Source organism: Meriones unguiculatus, chromosome 18 (assembly GCF_030254825.1).
Source record: "Meriones unguiculatus strain TT.TT164.6M chromosome 18, Bangor_MerUng_6.1, whole genome shotgun sequence".
Classification (NCBI taxonomy): domain Eukaryota; kingdom Metazoa; phylum Chordata; class Mammalia; order Rodentia; family Muridae; genus Meriones; species Meriones unguiculatus.
This window is the reverse complement of record NC_083365.1, coordinates 15,157,447-15,183,651: the sequence shown is the minus strand read 5'-3', so window position 1 is coordinate 15,183,651 and position 26,205 is coordinate 15,157,447. Positions and strand designations below refer to the sequence as shown.

General features: G+C 39.2%; 1 protein-coding gene across 5 annotated transcripts in view; it reads right to left on the bottom strand.

Moving 5' to 3' along the window:
• Trpm7 (transient receptor potential cation channel subfamily M member 7) overlaps nucleotides 1-25,982 on the bottom strand; it is an 88,055-nt gene extending 62,073 nt beyond the window's left edge. For 3 of the 5 annotated variants that reach the window (XR_009587387.1, XM_060371670.1, XM_060371672.1), the window contains exons 1-5: nucleotides 25,696-25,828; nucleotides 12,072-12,151; nucleotides 6,784-6,822; nucleotides 2,759-2,957; nucleotides 819-1,032 (exon numbers count right to left, since the gene is read on the bottom strand). Coding sequence is in view for 4 of the 5 variants with exons in the window: in XM_060371670.1 (XP_060227653.1) it covers nucleotides 819-1,032; nucleotides 2,759-2,957; nucleotides 6,784-6,822; nucleotides 12,072-12,151; nucleotides 25,696-25,698 (535 nt within the window). In the remaining variant the exon portion in view is untranslated. Of the gene's footprint in view, nucleotides 1-818; nucleotides 1,033-2,758; nucleotides 2,958-6,783; nucleotides 6,823-12,071; nucleotides 12,152-25,695 lie in introns of all 5 variants that reach the window. The other 2 variants (XM_021642837.2, XM_021642838.2) reach the window with 1 other exon arrangement.
• Between the last annotated feature and the right edge of the window lie 223 nt (nucleotides 25,983-26,205).

Genomic DNA, 26,205 nt, shown 5'->3' with positions numbered 1-26,205 from the left:
ATGTAGACCTGGCCATCCTTGAACTCACTCTGTACAGCAGGCTGGTCTCTGCCTCCCTAGTACTAGGATTAAAGGTGTGCACAACCACTGTTAGGCTAAAAAAAAAAAAAAAAAAAATTAATTTTTGAAGGCCTCCTTTTTTTAAAAAAACAACTTTATTTTTATGTGTATACATGTCTGCATGTATGTATGTGAGCCACATATGTCCCTAGTACATGAGAAGGCCAGAAGAAGGTATCAGATTCCCTGGAACTGGAGTTACAGTTGTGAGATGACATGTGAATGCTGTCCTCTGCAGAAACAGCCAGTACTCTCAGCTGCTGAACCATCTTTCTAGCCCCCAAGGGACATTTGGGGGCTTCACTACCACCAAGGGAGCAGACAACTGTTCTTCTACCAGTTTATTAGTAGCCAGAAACTTCACAGTAGAGTCAGCAAATGGTCTTGCAAAGCTTAAGCATTAAGCATTTGGGCTGTCCGGAGTGTTTACTGGTCTTTGTTACCTTTGCTATTGTAGCACAAAAACAGGTATATAGCTACAAATGAGTGTAGCTACGTTCAAATAAATCTTTATTTATAAGAACAAGGATTACCAAAGCTGGATTTGGCAAACAGGTTAAACTTTCCCAACTATTATTCTAAAATGTATTTTAGGACCTAAATGACAACCAAGTAAATTATTTTTATCAATGAAATTACCAATGATTACAGATTAACAGAAGAATCAAATATACTTATCCTGATTTACTATTTCAACTGCCCAACTGATATGAAAGATTGACCAACATATTAAATAAAATTGATAGTGTTCATATTACCTGTGTTTACTCCTCCAGTTAAAATCCAAGCTCCGGTTGTAACTGCAGCTTTAATAAGACCCTTTCCAAGCAACTGCTTGATTCTTGGATGAAGCTCAAATTTCTGCATGCCTCCATGTACAGAAATAACAAGTTTGGGTAACTCCATTTGCCATTCTTTAAGCAGAAGTTGCAGAATGATTTCAGGTTTGGTATCATATGATAATCTCACATACTAAAACAAACAAACAAACAAACAAAGGTCCAAAATGTTCACAGACTTAATAATACAACATCTGATATTCAAAAATTTTACTTAAATTGGATCATGTAAAAAGTTTTCATGGGCCATTTCCAAAATATTTACACTCCTAAAAATATAAAATAGCAAATCACTTTTAAATTTGGAAAAATTCGGCTGGAGAGATGGCTCAGAGGTTAAGAGCCCTCTCTGCTCTTCCAGAGGTCCTGAGTTCAATTCCCAGCAACCACATTGTGGCTCACAACCATGGGTAATGAGATCTCGTGTCCTCTTCTGGCATGCTGTCTTCTGGTATGCTGGCATACATGCAGGCAGAACACTATGTACATAATAAATAAATCTTAAAAAAAAAAATTTGGAAAAATTCTTGGGCTATCTATAGTGCTAGCACTGTAACCCAAATTTAGACACAGACCTCAATTTATCCAATTATATTCAATTACACAGGGCAATAGATCATGAGTACCCAAAAAAGTAAGAAGCATTAAGACAAATAGCATGTGTTTTAGGAATCAGTAAGGTACAAAGAACTTATGGGATTAAATATAGGAGAATAACAAAACTTCAGATATAAGCATCAACTATTTTTCTTAAGACAGAGAGGAGAAGCAGCAATGTAATGGTTATAAAATGTCAATGTAAATGATTAGCAATTACACTACAGAATTTAATTTCTTGCCAATAAATGCACATAATGCAGTTACAGATGTTCTACAAGTTCTTACATTGTAGAGTAATAAAAGTGAGAAGTAATTTTTAACAGAGAATACTAAATTAAAACTGTGTTTATTACAAGATTACATTTAAAAAAACAGAAGAATAATATATGAAGAAAAGGAAGCCAATTTAAAAAAAAATCACTTAGCCAAAATAATATAAACAAGTGAATAAAAAAAGGGGAGTGGGGTGGGCATGATGGCACTTGCCTGTAATCCCAGGCAGGCAGATCTCTGAGTTCGAGGCCAGTGTGGTCTACAAACTGAGTCCAGGACAGCCGGGCTACACAGAGAAACCCCGTCTTAAAAACAAAACAAAATAAAACAAACAAAGAAGACGTGTATGGGGGGGAGGCAATCTATATATGATACTAAAAAGATACTTTTTGGGATTTGATTTTTCTTTAGCAGACAGGATTTTCCTATACTGTATAGCCTGATCCCAAAAGTGGGCTAAATTGATCCTTGCACTTTGGCTTCTCAAGTAGTGGCGATGACATATATGTCATGATGCCTAGAAAATGATGTCTTCTACCTTAAGAAAAGGTTAAAAGAGAAAGAAAAGAAAGGTTTAGCACTGCTCCGTTCAGAAAACAAATTCTGTCAGTAAAAATGAAAATGAGTTTTTATGGGGCTGAAGAGATGGCTCAGAGGTTAAGAGCGCTGGCTGTTCTTCCAAAGGTCATGAGTTCAATTCCCAGCAACCACACTGTTGCTCACAACCATCTATAATGAGATCTGGTGCCCTCTTCTGGAGTGCAGGTGTACATGTAAACACGCACTGTATACATAATAAATAAATCTTAAAAAAAAAAGGAAAATAAGTTTTTAGAATGATGAATGATTTGATACACAAAAATACAACAATTCTGTACATTAACTCATCTAAAGAACTTTAATACATGCACTGCGCATTTCTATTTTGGCACTACACATATTACAAGATAAATGAAATAAAAAAATAAACAAAATAAGTAACATACCTTAGCTCTGTAGGAATGAGAACCCCCTTGAAAATTGATGACTCCATAAGCATCTGTTGAGCTCTGTTCCGTGTGCTTTTCCACAGACCATTCTTCTATTGCCTGATTAAAATGTTCACCCAATTTCACATCTGAGTATTTCATGGCAAGACTTGCAGTAAAGCATGCATGTTGCTTGACCAAACGACCACAGAAACACCTAAAGGGTATATAAACCAAGGGTTTATAAAGAGACTTTTCAAAAAATTAAAGAATGAAAGGAAAGGGGGTAGGAAGAGTAATAGAACACTTGTGATATGAAAGTAACAGAGGGAAGACTGGCAACAGAAGGGAGTGGAGATAAGGAATAGGAAGGATTGGGGGACACAACCCAAATTACATATGTTTATAAATGCTGTAAGTAAATGGGTGGGGAGGTACAGAGAGAGAGAGAGAGAGAGAGAGAGAGAGAGAGAGAGACGGAGAGGAAAGGAGAAAAGGGAATTTGCAATTGGGATGTAAAGTAAAACAACTTATTTAATAAAAAAATAAAAAATGCTTAAGAATTCTTTAAAGAGCTGGGCGTGGTGGGGCATGCCTATAATCTAGCACTCTGGGAGGCTGAGTCAGGCAGATCTTTGTGAGTTCAAGGCCAGCTTGGTCTACAAAGTGAGTACAGGACAACCAAGGTTACACAGAGAAACCCTGTCTCAAAAAAAAATTTAAGTTATTGAAAAATTGAATTAAAATGAATAAACATAAAAGCAGTTTGACTTTTAGATTCTAGATTAACTATAAGTGAATCTCTCTACCACAGAATAAGTACAATGGTGTATGATAATGAAAAATTTAGTGCAGTCCATCTATAAAATGTGGTACAGCTACATAAGAGAAATATATTTAACCATAGAGTGAGGTGAACTTTGAGTGGTCACTATTTGGATGAAACTCAGAACCACGGAGTAAGCAACATGAGCCAAGCACTGCACTGAGTGTCTCTGCATGAGTCCAAGCACACATAATTCATGAAAATGCCGACTAATGTCATCTAGTCACAGAAGGGGGATAAATGGTTGCCTGAGGCCAGAGCAAGAGTCGATGGTATGCTACCTAAAAGTACCTTACTGGACCATCACTGCAAGAAACAAAAAACTAATAGAACTGGGCAGTTTGACTGATCTGACAGAATATGAAACCCATAGCAGAATTTAAGAATGACAAATAGAAACAGGACGGCAACTCCAGGAAAAGAGTTCTGGATAACTGAAGCTTACACAGGGCACAGAACAGTTTGCATGCCCAGACTGAACAGCCTTATAATGCACAAGTCCTAATATAGGCTTTTAAGAAGGGCTTTGTCTAATTAACATTTAAGTTCTAAAATTAAGAGCAAAACATCAAAGGATCACCTGAACCAAATTCACCTACTTGATTGCTAAAGTTAATCTGAAATTCTATAATGTAATACAACAAAATCTAACCACTCCAAATCTTAAAATTCACTATGTAATGCACTCATCAAAACTTCCCAGCATGAAGCCACACGTGGTAAACAATAGAACTACTACATGGGAGAACAAGGATAGATGATCATAATAAAATTGAGGCTTGCTGGTTATACATAATAAAACCTATCTTTGTTTTAAAGATTTATTTTATTATGTATACAATGTTCTACCTGCATGTACACCTGAACGCCAGAAGAGGGCACCAGATCACATTATAGATGGTTGTGAGCCACCATGTGGTTGCTGGGAATTGAACTCAGGACCTCTGGAAGAGCAAGCAGTGCTCTGAGCTATTTCTCCAGCCCCAAAATTTAAACATAACAAACAGCAACAAATTTGAAAAAATGTTTATCTTAGGCATGCAATGAATTAAAAAAGTATTATTAAAGGGAAAACTATGTCACTAAATAAAACCAAAAATGATAGATGATATAAAACAAGTATTAGAAATAAGCTACAGGCTTACAGTCCAGGAAGCAGGACTGGTTTTTATTTTTTGGAATGTCATCAATATTTATGAGACTGTACATTATCCTCTAGCTTCAGTGCCATTTTCTGAACGAAAAATGTTCTCTTCCGCCCTGAAATCACTGTACTTTAGAGGATGTTTTGAGTTAAAATTCGGCTTCTTTGTTGTTTTAGGAGTGGCGTCTCATGAAGCGAAGAGTAATCTAAAATAATGTGAGCAGTTTCTGGCTTTGGTAATGCAACTGTTACAGTGGCTGGCTCTAAAACTAATCATCTAATAGGGTTCAAGTTGAACTTTTCTGTGGCATCTTCCTGCTTTCCAACTACTACTGAACTGCTATCTTGTCTTACAGTTAATGTTGGGAGCCATATGAGCACCTGCTGTGTCCGGAAACTGAGTTAAGGTTAACCTTACCAGGATTCAGAGCTAGTGAACTTAAACTGCCAAACATGCTTAACTCCAAAATTAATTACTTTAAATACTTGTTTTGGTATACAAATAACATAAAAGTGTATTCCTTTTGATATTTTGCCATTCACTGTCTTGCAGGAGACTTGCTCCTGCTAGCTCTTACTAATAATTATATAGTGAAGGTGAGACAATTTGTAATGGGCAGCTGTTTCTAAATAAACTCTTTTTTTAAGCATTAAAAAAAAAAAAAAGAAAGAAGCTACAAATATTTTTAAAATGCCCAGATAGTTGAGGAAAATATAAATACAAGGAAGGAGAACTGAAAGACATCTCAAAAGTCAGAATATCAAATAGCTCAATATATATAATTCAAGCCTCAAAAAGAAATGGAAATAAAAATTTGGAGAGCACACTGAAGAAAAAAATTACAAATTTGGAAATTCTTGAATCTATAGTAGTTCAATAAAACAAACCAACCAGGCATAAACAAAATCATGCTAGGGCTGGAAGTGGTGGTGCATAGCTTAAACTCCAACACGTAACAGTCAGAGGCAGGCAGATCTCTGTGAGCTCCAGGACAGTCAGAGCTACACGGAGTGAACTTGTCTCAAAAACAAAAGTCATACTAGGGCATTGCTAAAAAAAATTAAAACATGCTAGAATAAAACCTAACAAAAAATTAAAAGGCACAGCCACATGAATTAATTTAAAATGATAGACTCTGGCATACAACTCTAACCCCACCACTTGGGAAATTCAGGCAAGAGGAGTAGGAACAAGACGAGCCTCATTCCAGGAGTTTGAAGCCAGCGTGGACTACATGAGATTCTGTCTCCAAACACACACACACACACACACACACACACACACACACACACACGACAGCTGTAAAATGAGAGGGAAGAAAAAAATCTAATTATGTTCATTTTATGTGTATGATTGTTTAGGTAAACTAAATATATGTGTGCATCGCATGCAGGCAAATGCCAAAGAAGCTAGAAGCAAACATTGGTTCTTCTGGAAGAAGAGCTACAGAGGTCTGTGAGCTGCCATGTGGTTGCTGGGAACCAAACTTGGGTCCTCTGAAAGAGCAGCCAGTGTTCTTAAATGTGTCATCTTTCCAGCTTGCTACTTAACTTTTTAAATAGAAAGTCAGAAGTAAGACATACCATATATTAAGTTTAAATGATGGTACCTACTTATTTCTTTCCAATTGCTTCCCCTCCCCCCTTTCTTGGAGATGGGAATAACTGTGTAGCTCTAGCTGGCTGGGAGCTAACGATATGTGAACAGGCGAGCACTGAACTCAGAGATCTGCCTGCCTCTGTCTCTTTAATGCTGGTAGCCCAGCCTTCCAACCACATCTTATATCGTACACCGTAGTTCCTGATAGAATCACAGGGTTACTGCCTGTCAGATCTTCTCACAGCCTGTTTTACTTGTCAGAATGCCCTATCCCAACCCTCTCTGTTCAACTAACTCATACTCTCAAAACCCTACTCTGGTAGTTTTAAGTTTGAAACAATTGTCAAATGTTTGAGTAAAATGTCCTTCAAATATGAAAACATGTGAATTTTATCCCATTGTGCTATACCTAGTTTTTCAAATACATCAGTTAAGTTTATTTTCAAAATTTCTGCAATGTATAATAAACTTACCTGACAAGTTGCTGACAAATCTGACATCCTGGAAGACATCTATAAAATGTGGAAAGGTAAATTATTAGTTCAAGAAAAAAAATTTATTTTAAAGTAAAAAATAGTAAATTCATAAAAAAGTATGAAACAAAGGAAAACCATAAATATATAAACTTTAAGAGATACTACAGCTCATGCACATCTTAATTTATACATTCCACAATCCCTTTAAATTTACATAGATTTATATTTTAAATATTATTAATTTTTAAGTAAAACCAAGAAACTACAACAGAGTAAAAGGACAAATTTACATGTAGTAAAAACCTACAACTAATAAGATCTAAACAAACTTTAAAAAGTTAATATCTCTAATATTAATTACATATATATATAGTTTTCTAAAAATCCATCATAATAATGGAAAAACATTAACAGAGTTCATAGGAAATCATACATATAAAAGATTCAATCAGGAATGTTATTTTTAATATTTGAATAGCTTCATAAAATATAGGGAAGTCTTTTATCTGCTGGTGAAATATATAAATATTTTTATGAACAACAATTTGATAATACTTGTCAAAACTAAAATGTATCAATTCCTTCCACTCTACCTGAGTTCTAAAATTATGGGTCAGGTCTGTGTATGTAGCTCAGTGGTAGAGCACCCGTCTAACAGGTATAAAACCCTGGACCCTGGGTTCAACTCCTCAGTAGTGATAACCAAAAAGCATTTCAAAGTATGTGCTAAAGTCAGTCGAAAGTATCTAAAGTATACGTAAAAAATGAAAATTATAAGATAATACACTATAGCATTTTTAAGAGAGAAGGGAAAAACACTAACTAAAATGTTCATCAATAAGGTACTACTATATTAACAAATGGTTCAGACATAGAACTGATAACATGCAACAAATGAGGATAAAGAACTAACCTAAAGATATAGTTCAGCAGTAGGGTGTGTGTCTAGCATGTGGAAAGCTAAAAGTCCTATCCCTGGTACCCCTAAAAGAGTATGGGGGTGGGGTTAAGCCAGGCGTGATGGTGCATGTGGAAGGCAGAAGGGTGGCTGCAAGTTCTCTATCAGCCTTGTCTACACAACAAAGCCTCAGACCAGTGAGGGCTATACAATCAGACCCCGTCTCAAAAAGAAAATAGAGACAATGAAGCAATGATCTCCAAGATAAGTAATAAACGCAATAAATAAAACAGGATGGACTTTAAAGTTGGGGAGAAGGTTATATATACATCTGCTTGGACATGCAAAGACTAGTTCTAGAAAGTATTAGGAAGATAAGCATACGAATACAATTAGGCAAGGGTGGAAGCCAAAAGCTTCCTTAATCACTTCTCTAATTTTTTTTTAATGATTTATTTTTTTGTGTATAAGTGTTTTGCATGAATGTATGTCTGGGTAACATATGTGTGCCTGTTGCCCTGGAAGGTCAGAAGAGGGCACTGTATCCCCTGGGACAGGAGTTGTAACTCAGCTGTGAGCCACCATGTCGAAGCTGGGATTTGAACCTAGATCCTCTGGAACAGCAGTCAGTGCTCTTAAAACAGAAATCAATCTTTCTAGGACCCCACTTTGTTTGTTTGTTTGTTTGTTTTTGATACAGGGACTCTTTCACTGAATCTGGAGGTTGCTGTTTCAGCTAGGTATGTTTCTGCCTACCGCAATGCTAGGATAACAGGCACTTGATACCACAGTTTTTAGATGAGCACTAGGGAGCTGAACTGATCATGACTGCGCCTAATCCAGGCCTCTCTAGAAGGTATGTCAAGGAATAAACAGTACCAGAATATTTTGTTGAGGTGAAGTTATGGCCAAAGAATAGTAATGGAAAAAACTTTCACTTAAAAGATTTGATAACAGCTTGGGGTTTCTTTAATGTCTGGTAAGTGCTTATATTATATATTATTTCTATGCAGAGTAATATTAACGAAAAACCAAACTTATCAATAATACAATTTATTGTTTGTTTTTTGTTTTTTTTTTTGGTGGGGGGGAGGACAAGGTCTCACTGTGTAGCCTTGGTTGGCCTGGAAACTGACTATATTGACCAGGTGAGTTTTGAACTCAGAAATCCACGTCTCTGCCTCCCATGTGCTGAAGGCTTGCACCACCACACTACACCTAATCTATTGTTTTTTGTTGGTAGTTGTGGTGGTGTTTTGGGGAGAGGGTTTTGATGGGTTTTCCGTTTGTTTTGTTTTTTACAGAGTTTCTCTGTATAGCCTTGACTGTGCTGGAACTCACTCTGTAGACCAGTCTAGCCTGGTACTCAGAGATCTATCTGCCTCTGGCTTTGCCTCCAGAGTGGTGAGATTAAAGGCATGTGCCGTCACTCCTGGCTCTGAATCTATTGTTTTTAATAAAGCAAAAAATCACACTTTTCTGGAAAAAAAAATGGTGTCTTAGAACTAGCATGGTGACTTAGGACCCTAAATAAAATCTCCAGTGTTAGGAACAGCAGTTAACTGTGATTTAACAATAGAGCATAACTTTAGTAAGCTATATTGGGGGGGGGGGGGAGGTGGAGCCCCACAAAATCTAATTATTTCAATGGACATTAAGGCTATCTAATGACTGAAGGAGTTAGAAACTTTTGCAGAGTCTGGGAAGTCGCCTCAGTCAGCAAAGTGCTTGCCACACAAAGACCTGAGTCTAGATTCCCAGCCCCCACATTTAGAAAAGAAAAAGCAGGGAGAGGGGCCAGATACAACATGGTGTGCCTCCAACCCTGCAGGGCAGACGTGAACTTGCAGATCAGTCAGCCTGGCCACTTGGTGAATTATTTCAAAAAGGTGGATGGCTACCACATGAATGCATGCATTATACAGAAACACACACCCATTTACACAGATATTCACACACACACAAACACACACAAAATTAGAAAAAAAAACTTCAGAATTAACTAAAACCTGGAGAACATTTTCTCAAGAGTAATCAACTAAATTCAAGTTTATAACATATACTATTATGGCCAACTAAAAATCAAGAGGCAGGTAAGGTGGTATGAACTGACGGTTTCAGCAGTCCTGGCAACTAGAGAACTGAAAGTTTAAGAATTCAAAAATTAGCCTGAGAATCGAAGCAAGGCTAAAACGAAACAAACAAACAAACAAACAAACAAACAGGGCTGGAGAGACAGCTCAGCAAGTAAGAGCACTTGCACTTCTAGAGGACCTAGCAAACACACAGAGGCTCACAACCACCTATAATTCCAGTTCCGGGGAATCACTATCATCTTCTTGCCTCCGCAGGCAAATGATGCACGCAAATGATACACTTAAATGCATGCAGGCAAAATATCCATACATATAAGGCACATAAAAAAAAAAACCTGTAAAAAAAGAGAGAGAAGCCAGGTGGTGGTGTAAGCCTTTAATCCCAGAACTTGGGAGGCAGAGGAAGGTGAATCTCTGAATTCAAGGCCAGCCTGGTCAACATATCTAGTTCTAGGATGGCGAGGGCTACACAGAGAAACCTTATCATGAAAAAACATAGAGAAAAAGAATAGCATACCTTAAAACAAAGAAACTATTCTTTATTTAACACTATTTCTTGAACATAACTGAATATACCACCTATCCAACGTTCAATGCAGCATGTGTTTATATTTGCTACCAGTCATAGTTAATATACTTACAAGTCATCTGGCATCACATAAACTAATAATGGAATCCTTATATAACAAAACAATAAAAATATTGACAAAAATCTTGTGTGTGTGTATGTGTGTGTGTGTGTGTGTGTGTGTGTGTGTGTGTGTGTGTGTGTTGTGCTGTGGATCAACCCCAGAGTCTCATGTACAACAGTGGTACTAATATTTTAGCACTTTTGAAAGTTATGTAGCTAATTATATATAAGATGACCCATTCCTGTAATACTAGCACTAGAGAAGTTGAGGTGGGATTAATTTGAGCTTGAAACCAGGGAGGAAAGATGAAAGCAACCAACAGGAAGAAAGAAAAAAGTAATCACATATCCAACAGACATGAAAGTTACAGAGCAGGTAATGTGACAAAGAACAGGGTTTGACAGATGGAAAGGGCAAAATCCAAACATCTTTTAAATCAGGGTTCTCAACCTGTAAGTTATGATTTCTTCAGGGATCACATTTCAGATATATTGTGTAACAGACATTTACATTAAAATTCATGGGGTCACAACATGAGGAGCTGTATGAAAGGGTCATAGCATTGGGAAGGTTGAGAACCACTGTGTTGAATGCTTGCCATGTTTTTTGTCAGGTTAGGGAATAATTTTTGATTTGTATTTTCAAAATGTTTTTTTTTAACTAATTTTAGGCTACAGGAAAAATCTGGACAAGATCATTTCTTTTTAAATTTTACTAGTATGTGTGCATACCACTGGCAAGCACACGGAAGTCAGAGGACAGCTTCCAATGGTCAGCTCTCTCCTCCACTGCGGGTTACAGGGATTGCACCCCAGTCACTAGGCTTGTAAGGAAAGCCCTTTTGCCTACTGGGACGTTTCTCACTGGCCCAAGAATGTTTCTTTTATTTTAATTTTTATTTATTAATAATTCTGTGCATATGTGTGGGAGAGAGATATGTTTGTATGAGTGACAGCAGAGTTCAAATCAGAGTGTCAGATCTCCTGTGGCTGGAGTTAGAGGCAGTTATAAGGAGTCTGATGTGGATGTTGGAATCTGAGCTCTGGTCCTCTGTAAGAGCAATCAACACTCTTAACTGTTGAGCCACCTCTCTAGTCTAACTGAAAATGTTTAAGTATTTTACAAGATCAAATTTTTCTATATTTACAATGTCCTTAGCTTTCACATTTCTTTTCTCTCAAAGCCATTTTAAAAACCAAAAGGGCAATCAGATAGCTACATTCTCTGGCGACAGTCTGTCTAGTAAATGTTAGTATATACATATGCAGGAATATGTGAAAGGCCTTGGATTTGATCTCTGTGCTGGGAGGTGTGGGAAGTGCCTACTAAGCTCATATTCTTCAGCATCAACCATAACATGCATATTAAGCAAATATACAATAAACAAATTCTGAAATATCTTTTGTTCTCAGGATGGAGGGTGGTAGTGGCAAGAACTTTACTGTAGCTTCTATTGAGCTTAGAAAATTAGGGTTTAGAGAAACAGTTTCAGGGAAGAAATTCCAGGGCACTGGTACCTTGCTAAGTCTTCCCATTCTCAAAAGAAAAATTAACAATGATCTCAAATTATTATGTGCATATTTGTTCGCTAAATGTAAATAACAATAACTTTACATCTAAATGTCTAGAAGATCCTAGAAGAAATCAACATGTGCTTACCTGTGAGGGTCTTTGGAGCTTGGTATAATATACGCACACTCCCTCTTGGTCAAAGTGCTCTCTATCCAGGATTTCTGGGACTAAAACAGAGTTCAAGGATGGTTTACAAGTTTATAGCCTGCTAATCTAAGGAAATAATTTCACCACATACACAAAAATGTGTGTAGTATTTATTTTTTAATCTATTCAGTAGGTACTATATACAATTCTCAGTGATTGCATGTCTAAATCACTGAAATAATTCCACTTGAATCCAACATGATTTAACAATGCTGTGCCAAAGGAAACACACCAAGTATGAGAGTCTCACAATAAGGCAAAAGCCTCAATAGGGACTAATGAGATCCTGAGCAATTTAAAAGTGGCAGCCACACTTAATTTAGAAAAATAAACAAACAAACAAACCTAAGCTATTAGGTATTTCTAGAAAGCTTAAGGGCACATAATGGCTAAAGGTACTGTGATACAAAAAGACAGCAAGCGAAATTCTAGTCAAAGAAAAGATATCACAAAAAACTGTTAAGCATCAATAGAAATAGAGCAGGTTGTCTATGATTCACACAGACATCAGCCCATATCATCTGATCTTGGGAGCTAAACAGGGCAGGGCCCATAAGTACCGAGATGGAAGATACAATAAGTTATTAAATGATTACAAACATTTAATCTGCCAAATTTGTGTGACAATCTTAAGTAAGATCAACCACATCAAAGAGATTAATAAAGAAAAAAGCAAACGCTCAATGAGGAAAATTAAACTGTAGATCACATAAGTTTAACACATTTCTCTCTAGTCAGGAAAGATATTTAAAAGGTTTTAATACAATTAACAAGTTCAATTTAATGAACATATGCTGATTTCTGCATCCCACATAAAAAAGACCCATTCACTTTCTTTAGGCAAACAGTAAATTTACAAAAAATTATAGTATATTTATCCATAAAGGATGAATCATCAAATATTCAGACAATGTACACATGTAAAATATACTGACTGATCCCACCATAATTAACAAAGCACAAATAAAAGTAGCCCTCAATCTTTAAAATAGAATACGTAAGAACTAAAGTAAAAATCACAAGTATCACCTTTAATCTCAGCACTCAGGAGGCAGAGACAGGCGGATCCTGTGAGTTCAAGGCCAGGGCAAATTCCAGGACTGCCAGGGCTACACAGAGAAACCCTGTCTCAAAATTCTTAGATGTGAAAAATATGTCAAACCTTCTGATCTAGTTTGCTTTCTTTGTTATGGTGATAAAACTCCACAACCAAAAACAACTCAAGGAAGAAAACGTTTACTTTAACTTACACTTCCAACTAACAGTTCATCACTGAGGTAAGTCAAGGCAGAAACTAAAGCAGAGATCAGGGAGAAATGCTGCTTATAGTCTTGCACAGCTACTTTCTTAGGACAGCACCACCCACAGTGGGCTGGGTCCTCCCACATCAAGTAACAATTAAGAACATGCCCCACAGACATGCCCACAGGCCAATCTGAAGAAAGGAATTTTTTAATTGAGGTTTCCTTTTCAGAGATGTGTAAAGTTGACAACTGAGGCTAAATATAGTCTAAATTGTATGAGAAGAGAAAGTATAGCTTTAGAGAATGGAGGGAGAAAGGAGCTAGGGAAGAAGACTAGCTAAATGTCCAAAATAAAAATAAATAAATATTAGAGGCTAGAGAGATGGTTCCACAGTTAAGAGTACTTGGCCTTCTTGTAGAGTACCTGAGTTCAAGTCCCAGCACTCACATCAGATGGTTCACAACTGCCTACAATTCTCACTCCAGAGGATCTGGCGCCTGCCTCTACAGGCACTGCACTCAAGTGGCATTCACTCACACATAGAAGCATATACATACATAAAAATTATATAGTTTCTATTAAGCCAAACATAGTGAGGTATAGATGTAATCCTAGTACTTGGGAGACAAGAGGATGGAACATCTTGAGATCCAGGCCAGCCTGGGCTACCCAGTAAAACCCTGTTTGAGAAAACAGACACATACTCTCACTCCAAGAAAGGAAAAATAAAATAAAACCCTAAGTCAATAAAAAGCAAAACAAAACAAAAAACAGCCAGCTTGATCTACAGAGTGTCCAGGAGGGCCAGGGTTGTTACACAGAGAAACTCTGTCTCAAAAAAACTAATTAAATAAATGGCAAAACTGGGCCAGTGACATTGCTCAGTGGGTGAAGGTGTTAACCTGAATCTGATTCCTGAAGCCCACAAGTAAGAACTGACTCCCAAAGCTTTCTTCTGACCTTCAAATATATGCAGATATACAAATGCACCAAATAAATAAGTGTAAAAGAATAACAACAATAAAGCAAAACAGAACAAATAACAGAAAAGAGAACAAGGATATGAAGTTAATTCTCTAATATTGAGTAATTAAAGAGAGTAGAGACCACAGATTGCTCAGTGGCAAGCAATTCTTAGCAATTTTTCAGGCCCTAGGTTCAAGTGCCAGCACTACATTAAATTTTTTTTTTGTTTTGTTTTTATTGTTGTTTGCTAACTTTTTCAAGACAGGGTTTCTCTGTGTAGCCTTGGCTGTCCTGGAACTCACTCTGTAGATCAGGCTGGCCTCTAACTCAGAGATCGGCCTACCTCTGCCTCCGAAGTGCTTCAATTAATGACGTGTGCCACCATGATCAGAGAATTTTGGGTCTTTTATCAACATTTCTTACATGACAAAGCTCATTTTGCATAGACCTTCCAGAACCTTCTTACACTAACTAAAATATAATAATTTCTTGACGAATGTGTTTCTGCTTAGGAAAGGAAATACATTAGGAAACCTGGAGCCTCACTACCCTGGCAGGTTTTTTTGGAATACTTAAAACCTCCTGATTTTTTTTCTTTTTTTTCTTATTCTTCTCCTCCTTGCCTCCCCCTCCTCCTCCTTTTGCTCCTTAGGTATATCTACATTTCCTTCTCAAATTTCCTTCCCTAGCCCACATCATTATCAGTCCCTTATCCCACTACTGAAAAAAACAAAAAACAAAAACAAAAAAACTGAAGCAAAGAACACATATGCTACAAACCCCTATTAGATCTGGCAAGATAGCTCAGAGGGCAAACCTAATAAATTGAGTTCAATATTAAAGCAGATACTCATAGCCAAACTTTGGGCAGAGTGTAGGAAATCTTATGAAAGAAGGGGGAGATAGAAAGACCTGGAGGGGACAGGAGCTCCACAAGGGGAGCAACAGCACCAAAAATCTGGGCACAGGGATCTTTTCTTAGACTGATACTCCAACCAAGGACCATTCATGGAGATAACCTAGAACCCCTGCAGGCCATGTGTGGTGGTACATACCTTTAATCCCAGCACTTGGGAATGAATGCAAGGCCAGCCTCCTTACTAAGAGACTTGTCTCAAAAAACAAACAAAAAATGTATTTTAACCCAAATCTTATACTAAGCCCTTATGTCACATACCAAATAACTGATACCTAAAAGGTACCTCAAACTTAAAATTTTAACCTTTACCCAACACTAATTTTTCATGCAGTTTTGCCTAACTCAGCAAATGGCAAACTAATTCTCTTAATACTGTAATGATTGAAATACAGCTCCCTAGTGGAGATTACAATCAAGTGCCATCAAGTCCAGAAGCCTGTAGGCAAGTCTGTGGGTACATTTTCTTGATTAAAGACTGATATAGGAGGGCCCAAAGTCCTGGTTTGTATTAGAAAGCAGGCTGATTAAGCCAAAAGGACCAAGTCAGTAAGTAGGTTTTCCTCCATGACTTCTGCTTCACTTCCTCCCTGCAAATTCCTGCTCTGACTTCCCTTCATGAGTGGGGGAGTGTGTGACTGCAGAGCTGTAAGATGAAATGAACCTTTCCCCCTCAACTTACTTTTGGTCATGGTGTTTCCACAACAATAGAAATCCTAAGACAAAAACTGGTACCTAAATTTTGGGATATTACTATGACAGACCTGATCATGTTTTAGGGATGATTGAGGAAGGACATTAGAACTTTGGGCTGGAAAACCCACTGAATATTAAGAGCTTAATTAAGCTGCTGTGAGAACTCAAAAGATAACCCTGAGAACAGAGCAGACAATAGAGGCCTGGCTTGTGTAATTTCAGAGGGAAGTTTGAAAGTCCCTTAAAGATTATTTGAGGGCCATCCCATATTCTGAATTAAGAATCTGTGGCTCAGCCACTTGATGGTGTCATATGCCTTTAATCCCAGCACTAAGGGGGCAGAGGCAGAAAAATCTTTGTGAGTTCGAGGACAGCCTGGTCTACAAAGAAAGTTCCAGGAGAGCCAGGGCTGTTACACAAAGAAATCCTGTCTCAAAAAACCAAAACCAACCGAACAACCAACCAACCAAACAAACAAACAAAAAATAAAATAAAATAAAAATAAAAAGATTCTATGGTTTTAGTCAGGTTAATCAACTTTCATTAATAAAAGACCAGAATTACTAAAGTGAAATCTTTGCTTGAGGCAGCTAGGGATGAAGAATGAACTGTGATTAAGAAAAAAACAGCTTTTTTTTTTGTGGCACCTCCTAAGCAGTCAGCCGTGTCAAGATGGAGCTGAGTATCTCCTTCCCAGCCATCAGCTTCAGAAGCTCATTGAAAAGGTCGATGAACACAGACCTTGTACTCTCTATGAGAAGCAGATAGCCATGGAATGCTTTGCGTGAAAAGTGGAAGGGTTCTGTGGTCATCATCAACAGTGGGAACAACAAACAAGGTTTTCCCATGAAGTAAGGTGTCTTGAACCACAGTCAAATGTGCCTGCTCCTGCTGTTGGGTAAGTGGCCTTCTTGTTATAGAGCAAGGACTGAAGAAAGGAAGCACAAGCCTGATGTAGGACACACTGTGGATGCCAATCAGAGCACTCTCAACTTGGTTATTGTTAGAGGGACGGGAGGGACGAGGAAGGTGTGCGTGTGTGTGAGAGAGAGAAAGCATACTTCTGGATGGACAGATACTACTGTATCTCAATTATTGGAACCCAAAAGAGCCCATGGAGTCTGAAAATTTTCAATCTCCCAAAGAAGATGATGTCCAATTTACTGTCAGACAGTCCTTGAACAAAGAATGTAAGGTGCCCAGGACCAAGATCACCTAAGATCGGACATCTTATTGCTCCACATGTCCTCCAACAAAAATGGCAATGTATTACTCTGATATTACTCTGAAAACAAGAAGTTTTAGAATATGCTAAACTTTGGCCAAGAAAACAGATTGCCAAGAGATGTAGATATGGGCTGTCTGAGAGTATCTACTTCTAAATCTGAGTCCAGTCGAAATAACTCTTTAAGATAAGAATAACACATAACACAGGCATGGTGGTACATCCCTTTAAATCCAGCACACGGGAGGCTGGGGCAGGTGGATCTCAGAGTTTTAGGCCAGACTGGTCTATAGACTCAGTTCCAAGACAGGCAAGGCTACAGAGAAACCCTGTCTTAAAAAAACAAACAAATAAATAAAGAGCAATAAACAAATGATCAAAGCTTGAAAAAAATGAAGAGAAGGAAGAGAAGAGCATCACTGAGGCAAAATCTTCTGGGAAGTGTTTCCTCAGGGTCAATACACAGAAGCTGTGATTCAGAAGGAGCCAAGGCTGTACCTTATGTTGGGCAGCTGAACTTGGTCATGTATAAGTGATTCTGAAGGCATGAATCGGTCTAGGAGAGCAGCTGGGGCTTGGCACTGTGAGACATCAGGAGAGGCCTGTAGTAAAGGTGCAGCCTCATTTGCAGCAGAAGGTGCAGGAGTGAAGGTCCAGGAGGGAAGTTGAGGTTTTGGTACCATGTGACACAATCAGAGTCCCTGAAGAGAGCCCAGGAAAGGCTACTGGGAAAGGTGCAGACTAGCTGCAGCAGAGACTCCAGAATTATGGAGATGGCAGTTATTATGGGACAACCATGAAGGCAGCAACAGCTGTGAAACGGAGCTGGTCTGAGCCTATGAGACACGCTATACGTGAAGAGAGGTGGAGCTACTCACACCCTTTGAACCCAGAAGTTTGTGAGTCCCAGATGTTTGGCACTTAGCTTTACACCACTGGACTTTTTTTACACCACTGGTTTTGCTTTTATGTGAATGTAAACTGTGCCCAGTTCTTCCCTCTTCGAATAAGAAAGTATTTAACTTGTTTTTAGATTATACAGAAACCCACAGTTATCAGAAATTTGCTATTTTATAGACTTTGAACTTTTAAAGTGTCATATTTTTAAAAAGAGTTACAGTTTAATAGTAATGTAGTGGTGTGTCAATTGGCAAGGAGTCAGTTGTCCTGATTGTATGTCAACTTGATACAAGCTAGAGTTATATCTGGGAAGAGGAATATCAAAAAATTCCTCATCAAACTGCAAGTCTGAGAGGCATATTCTTGATTAATGATTGATGTTGGAGGGCAGCTTACTGTGGGTAGTGCTACCTCTGAGCAGCTGGTCCTGAGTTGTATAAAGCATGCAGAGCAACTCATGAGGAGCTAGCCAGTAGACACTGCTCCAAAGTCTCTGCTTCAGTTCCTGCCTTGAGTTCCTGCTCTGACTTCCACGATGGAGTGTGACCTGAGTTATAAGATGAAATAAAGCCTTTTCTCCTAAGTTGTTTTTGGTCATAGTGTTTTATATCAGCAGTAGAAACCCTAACTAAAACATTTTTTCATTAACTTATTTATTTTCATCTTATGTGCACTGGTGTTCTGCCTGCATGTATGTCTGCATGAAGATGTCAGATCCCCTGGAACTAGAATTATAGACAGATGGGAGATGCTATGTGGGTGCTGGAGATTGAACCTGGGTACTATGGATGAGCAGCCAGTGTTCTTAACTACCATTTCTCCAGCCCCTGACTAAGCTACTTACTAAGTAAACTTTAAATTATAAAGATTAAAAACAAGCCAGGCACAGTGGTGTACACCTGTAATCCCAGCACTTGGGGGGGCAAAGGTGTGTAAATTTCTGTGAGTTCAACAACAGCCTGATCTACAAAGCCAGACCAGAAGAGCCAAAGCTACACAGAGAAACCATGTCTCAAAAACCCAAAAATAAATGCATGAATGAATGTTAAAAACCAGTTAAATTACTTAAACAACAACAACAAAATAATAATAATAATAATAATAATAATAATAATAATAATTTATTTAGGGCATGTCAGAAGTATCCCACAAATTATTATAAGTTATAAAAAAAACCCACAAAAACCTTGAGGCTTACATTGGTTTTGTATGCAAAATATCTGAAGATGTGTTTATAATTTGTTTTATAGAGCCAGGCATGGTAGCACACACCTGACCTGGATTGCAGAATCCCAGCACTTTGGAAGCTAAGGCAGAAGGCTCACTAGTTTAAGGCCAGCCTGGGCTACAGTGAGCTCAAGGCCAGCCTAAGCTACAGAGCAAGGTTTTTGTCCTAAAATAATAAAGTATGTAAATAATTGCTTTATAGAACAATATATAATTAGGTTATGGAAATATAAAAACTTACAACAGTGGTGTGAATGAGAAATGTCCCTCACAGGCTCGTATATCTGAACACTTTAAGCTAGCTGGTGGTACTATTTAGGAAGGTTTTAAGACCTTTACATGGAGTCTTGATGAAGGAAACACATCACTGGAAGCAGGCTTTAAGGTTTTATAGGCTGGCTCAACTTCTTGTGCTTTTTTCGCTTCCTATGTACAGATGAAATTTGATCTCTCTGCTTCTTGACTGTCAAGTACGCCTCATTCTTCTGCTGCCAGGCTCTCTCCACTATGACTGACTCTGTCCCTCTGAAACTATAAGCCCCATTACACCCCTTCTTTCTTATGTTGCAACAGAAAAAATACCTACTACATCTACCAAAGAATCTTCTTGGACTCAACTGAAGATAAAGACTTCAAAAAAGTCAGAGATGGTGCTGGGGAGATGGCTCATTGGTTAAAAGCCAACTGGCTGTTCTTCTAGAGGACCAAAGTTCAATATTCAGCCCTCACTAGAACTGGAGTTACAGTTTGTTGTGAGCCATCATGTGGATGAGTCGGTAAATGAGGCAACTAGAGTTGGAATCAGTGGTTCTAGAATGAAACACTGGGGTGGGCAACAAGAACTAAATAGGGTCTATCTTCTTGGCTTTCAAGTAGTTTAATAGGTTTTTAATTTCATAATTCTGAGCTAGTGTTGCTCAAAGTAAATCCAAGCAGGCCCCTGGAGCATATGGGTTGGAGAAAGTGAAAGGGGTATTACATATATACACTTTAAGAATATGAAAAACCACAAAGGGGCTAGGCAGTGGTGCATGCCTTTAATCTCAGCAGCACTGGAGGCAGAGGCAGGTGGATCTCTGAGTTTGAGGCCAGCATGGTCTGCAGTGAGTGCCAGAACAGCCAGAGCCACAGAGAGAAATCCTGTCTCCAAAAGCAAATCAAGCAAAAAACCCAAACAAACAAAAAACAGAAACACCAAATAAACAACACACACACACACACACACACACACACACAGCACAAAGGGGATAGAGTAGGGATTCTCAACCTTCCTAAAGCTGCAACCCTTGTAATACAGTTCTTCATGTTATGGTGACCCCCCCAACCCTAAAATTACTTTTGATGCTACTTCATAACTAATTTTGCTACTGTTATAAATTGTAACGTAAATATTTTTGGAGATAGGTTTGCCAAAGGGGCTGCAACCCAGAGGTTGAGAACTGCTGGGCCAAAGAGACAACTCACTGTTAATAGTGCATACTGTGTGTGTTAGTTACTCCCTGTTGCTATGATAAATTATGGCAACTTACACAAGAATTTCCTGGGGCTTACAGTTGCAGAGGAGTAAGAGTCCTTCTCGTGGTAGGGAAACAGCAGGTACAGGAAGCTAAGAGCTCACATCTTTCACCATAAATATGAAGCAGAGAAAGAACTGGAAGTAGTCTAGACTTTATCATCTTTTCAAAGTCCACCCCTAATATGTGCTCTTCAGCAAGGCTGCACCACCTAACCCACCCCAAACAGCACTACTGACTGTGGAGCAAGAGTTCAATATCTGAGACTACAGGGACACCTCTCATCCAAAGCAGATACTTGGATTTAGATTCCCTTAATAAAGTAACTTTCTTCCTAAGAAAGCAGCAGATACGTCAAAGTAATGGACCCACCTACCCATAGCAATGATAATATCTGGATATGTAAAAAACTTAAATCTGAAAAGGTGATACATAACCAAGTGCTGGAACATTATCTACTAGAAAGCCTCATTTGCTAACACTATAAACAAATGGTTATTAACACATTATCTATCCCTGAGTATTTTGACAGTTCTTTAACACAGTTCTTTAATGTTTCTCGCAAAGAATCTATTTGGTTTAGTAGATGATTTTCCAATCTACTAAGAATTCCCTCATGTATTTATGTCTGTAGTGTGTCAAAGTAAAATGCATAAAACTGAGTTGCATATAACCTGTCTACATGTAAGAAACTTAGCAATAAAGGAAACTCTACCAGGTTTCATGTCACTGGAAGAAAATATGGTATAATAAAAAATAATTTTTAGCAATGTTTAAAATGATTTTATCTTTTAAAAAGATTTTTGTTTTTATTATGCGTATTGTCTGTGAGTATGCTTGTTGATACTCTCAGATGCCAAAGTGTCAGATCCCTGGGAGATGGAGTTACAGCTGGTTGTGAGCCACCCAATGGAGGTGCTAGGAACCACATTCTGATCCTCTGAAAGAGCTGCAAGTGCTCTTGAACTACTGAGACATCCCTCTAACTTTCAATCTTACAAAAACAAAACCAAACAAAACACAAAAAACACAAAACCAAACAAACAAAAACCCAAACTTTAACATTACACCTTTCATCTGAGAGCTCACAAGTATACATCTCCTTAAATACCAAGCTCTACTCCTAGGCATCTGGTTTGGCAGATCAACACCTACCTACCACTTAGTAACTTGGGCATCTTTTGTATTGTTTTGAGAAAAGGTTTCTCCATGTAACCCTGACTGTCCTGGAACTCATTATGTAGATCAGGCTGGCCTCAAACTCAAAGAGATCCACCTGCCTCTGCCTCCTGAGTGTTGGGATTAAAGAGGTGCAATGCCGCTGCCACCACCTCCTCCACCACCACTATCTGGCTTAAATTAGGGGTCTTTAATAAGCAATTGTGCTTCTCTATTCTTAAGTAATTAATAGAAGTGTTTACTTCATATTTTTGGAGTGATCAATATGTAACTGGCATTTGTAAAACATATAGAACAAAAGCCACATCTCAACGCTAACATCTACTAGCTAATCATATGTCAAATTTTTGTTTCAAGTTTATTATATACTTACAAGATTATCATGTGTCTGTTTTAGTAAATTCTACTCTTAAAGATCATGAAGACTTGATTTACATGCTAAATAAAGGGTAAGGTGAAGCTCTCTTTCTAATATAAAGTTCTCCAGTCTCCTCCTCATAGTAACAGCTTCTTGGCTACCTTTTCTTCAGTCATTTTTGGCACACTACCAAATTGTCAAAAGAAGGGTGAGTAACTGAGTCTGTTAAATTTCACTTTGTACATTTACAATAAGTAAACTCTGTCAAGGTTGCTAAATTCTTAATATGGTTTGGCTTAGGAGTCTTTTTCTTTCCATGAGTAAAGGAAAAGGTTGAGGTTTCCAGCAGTCAGGAATTTGGATAGTAGAGCTATAACATTATTAGTGTTTAAATAATGATAGGAGACAAAAAATTGCTTCACAGACTTTAATCCTAGCACAGCTCCTGACGTCAAACAGAGAAAAATGACCATCTACCCTTAGAAGTTAATGATAGCAGGTTGTGGCATTAAACCAGGCGGAGCAGCATACAACTATAGTTACAGTTATCCAGAAGGCAGAGACATGAGGATCCCCTAGGCTCAAGAGTCCGTAGAAGCCAGTCTGTGCAAAGTAGCCAGACGCATTCTTAAAAAGAATGAGAGAAAAAAAATAACTATTTTAAATGATAAAGATACTTCTGTAAAAGCCAAGTCTACCAAAAGATCTACTCACTTTCACAAAACAAGACTTAAAGCCAGGAGGTGGTTGATACATGCCCTTCAATCCCAGCACTCAGGAGGCAGTCTTAGTTCTAGACCAGCCTAGTATACAGAGCTAGTTCTAGAACATCTGGGACTACAAAAAGAATTCCTGTCTCGAAAAACAAAACAAAACGAAAATCTACTTCTTCAGAGACCTGAGCATACTAACCAAAAGCACGCTCTATTGATGGCGAAGTATTTTCTAAATCCAAACTGAACTGAACGAGAGTCAATAAACCTCTGAAAGTACTACTTCAAATTAGATTACTTTTAATTTTTCAAAAATAAACAGAAAGGTTTAATTCTCCAATTGATTTGTATAGATGAACCATTCAAAGTAGTTTAATAATTGCAAAATACCATGTAAAGGTGACACACTGAGCTAGGGGTGGTAGTGCGCCCTTTTAACCCAGCAATCAGGAGGCTGAAGCAGCTTGATTTCTGTGAGTTCATGGCCAGTCTGGTCTACGCAGCAAGTTCCAGGCCATGCAGTTACTCAATGAGATTCCCATTTTAAAAAAAAGTGACACCTCAGACCAGAGGGATATCACTTTTTTTTCTCCATGGCCTGTTATAAACCCTTATGAAAATAACAATTTACAGTAAGAATTATACAATATAGACCCATTATTTCTAATTAAATTTTTGGTCAGACTGACCTAAAAGTTGAGGAAACTGAACTGAATTATTGAGTAAAGAATCCATAGTGATGCAGGCCTTTATTCCCAACACTCAGGAGGAAGATCTCAGAGTTGGAGGCTAGCCTGCTCTACAGACAGGGTCACACAAAGAAACCCTGTCTTTTTTTCTTTTTCTTTCTTTTTTTTGAGACAGGATTTCTCTGTGTAGCCTTGGCTGTCTTGTCCTGGACAGGCATGTGTTACCATGCCAGGCTGAGAAACTCTGTCTTGAAAAACAAACAAACAAATAAAAACTGGTGGTGGTGGCACCATGGCATGCCATTAATCCCAGCATTCAGGAGGCAGAGACAGGCTGACCTCTGAGTTCAAAGCCAGCCGTCTACAGAGTATGTTCCAGAACAGCCAGGACAATACAGAGAAAACCTGTCTCGAGAAACAAACAAACAAACAAGAACAAGAAAAGGTAAAAGAAAAAACAAAACACATTTTAAGCTACCCTAAGGTGTCACTGTAACTCAAACGCACACTGTAATGTTAACCACCCAACTACTTACTATTAGGACTTAAACAGGGTAAAAAGAGAAAATTAATCCTCTAAATTTCAAATTTTACAGTGGGACTGTTCTTTCAGAATCAACAAGTTTATGCACGTCCAAACAATACAAAGTTTATACTATGCGCCATATACGGTGAATTACTTAGAAAGCTAAAGCTATCATTGGGGGTGCTTTCATCTGTTAATAAAAACATTTTTTAAAATACTCAATCAGTATGTTCAAGCGTATGCTGTTTACCAGCTAAAATGAAAAACTAGACCTATCACTAAATAGTATCTAACGGCTTGCAAGGCACTTGGATTCAACTCACTCGGTAGTAGCGTCCTTCAAATCAAAGCCGTACATACTTAAAATGATTTATCATAGGTAAAGGGATCTGAACTTTCCTTTCAGGAAAACAGAAAAGCCCCAGGTGACAGACACCTGTAATTCCAGAGCTCAGGAGAGGGAGGCAAAAGGATACACAACTCAATGACAGCATCAGGATATAAAGCCACCCTGGACTGCATGTGACCCCGTGTCAAAAAAATAAAAAAAAGTCATCTTCACTGACTTTACATTACAAAAGAAAGTGAAAATTCATTATCATTATCATTAGTTGTTCACGTGGCTTAAGTTTGGTAAGGGACTTTTTAAAGCTAGCCGGGAGGTGGTGGCGCATGTCTTTGATCCCAGCACTTGCAAGGCAGAGGTAAGTGGATCTCTTGAGTTTATGGCCAACACGTCTACACAGTGAGTTCCAGGCCAGCCAGGGTTACATAGCGAGACCTTGTCTCAGAAAGAAAAGAAAAGAAAGCTAACTAAACCTGTCAGACTTCGGCAAAGGGAGACCAGTTTGCATAAAGCCTATCAAGTTAAGCTACTGACCAGGAATGCCCTGCCTGGTCAGATCCTTCATCTAAATGGATTTCTTTGTTAGAAATCTCCAAATCCGGTTCCTGGGCTTAACAACAACAAAAGCTCGACCCAACGCTGCAACGCACCGGCTCCCTCCAGTCTGCACCTTTGCTTCAAACTGTCTGGGACAACAGATGAGGTAGTCCGACGCAGACCTGGCAAGGCACTGTCTCCGCTCCCCGGGAACCGTCCCTCCTCCGCCCCTTCACTCTTGCTAAAGCAAACCTCCAGGCAAAAATCACTCTCGTCCGGTTTGGAAAGAAAAAAAAAATCAGAAAATGTACCTGTAGGGCGTCTGCGGCGCAGCCAACAAGTCAGAGCTAGGAGCCCGCTCCCTGGCCCTTTCCGTAACGCCCCGGCCTCCCTCCCTCCCTCCCTCCCTCCCTCTCCGCGTCAACCCGGCGGCTCGTCCGCCAGCGACGGCCACGGCGGGGCCCGGAGCTCCCCGAGCGCCGCACAGGCTCCCGCGAGGCCCGCCCGCGCCAGGCCCGGCTCCGTACCATTCTCCTCACGGGGCGGACTCCGGAAGGGCAGCGGCTCCTCCTCCTCCTCCGCGGCCTGCAGCCATCTATCGGAAAGCGTCTCCGGAGGCGGTGGCACGGGCCACCGAACAAGGACAGCCCCGGGAAACCTTCTCAGAACTAACTCAGCTCCGGCGCTAGCAGCAGAAGTCGAGTCTTTCATAATTGTGCGACCAGCTCCGCCGGGTGACTGGCCACAGGGACGCGCCCGCGCCCGCCTCCGCCGGAGACGGGCCGAGGCAGCCACGTGACGGGCGCGTCGAGTGCGTCGCGCGGAGGGCGCGTCACGTGACGGGCGCGCTCGCTGCCGCCTGCCCCGAAGCCCCGCCTAGCCGCCGGCCGGGAAGGGCAGAGCTGCCGCGTTCCCTGGTGTTGCTGCCTTCGGCTTCCCCTGCCTCGGCCCGTGAGAACTCGTTCCGCTTTAATGACGGGACCCCCCGAGCTGGCCAAAAATAGCTTCCCAAGGCCGCTCTCGGCTGCTTTATTTGC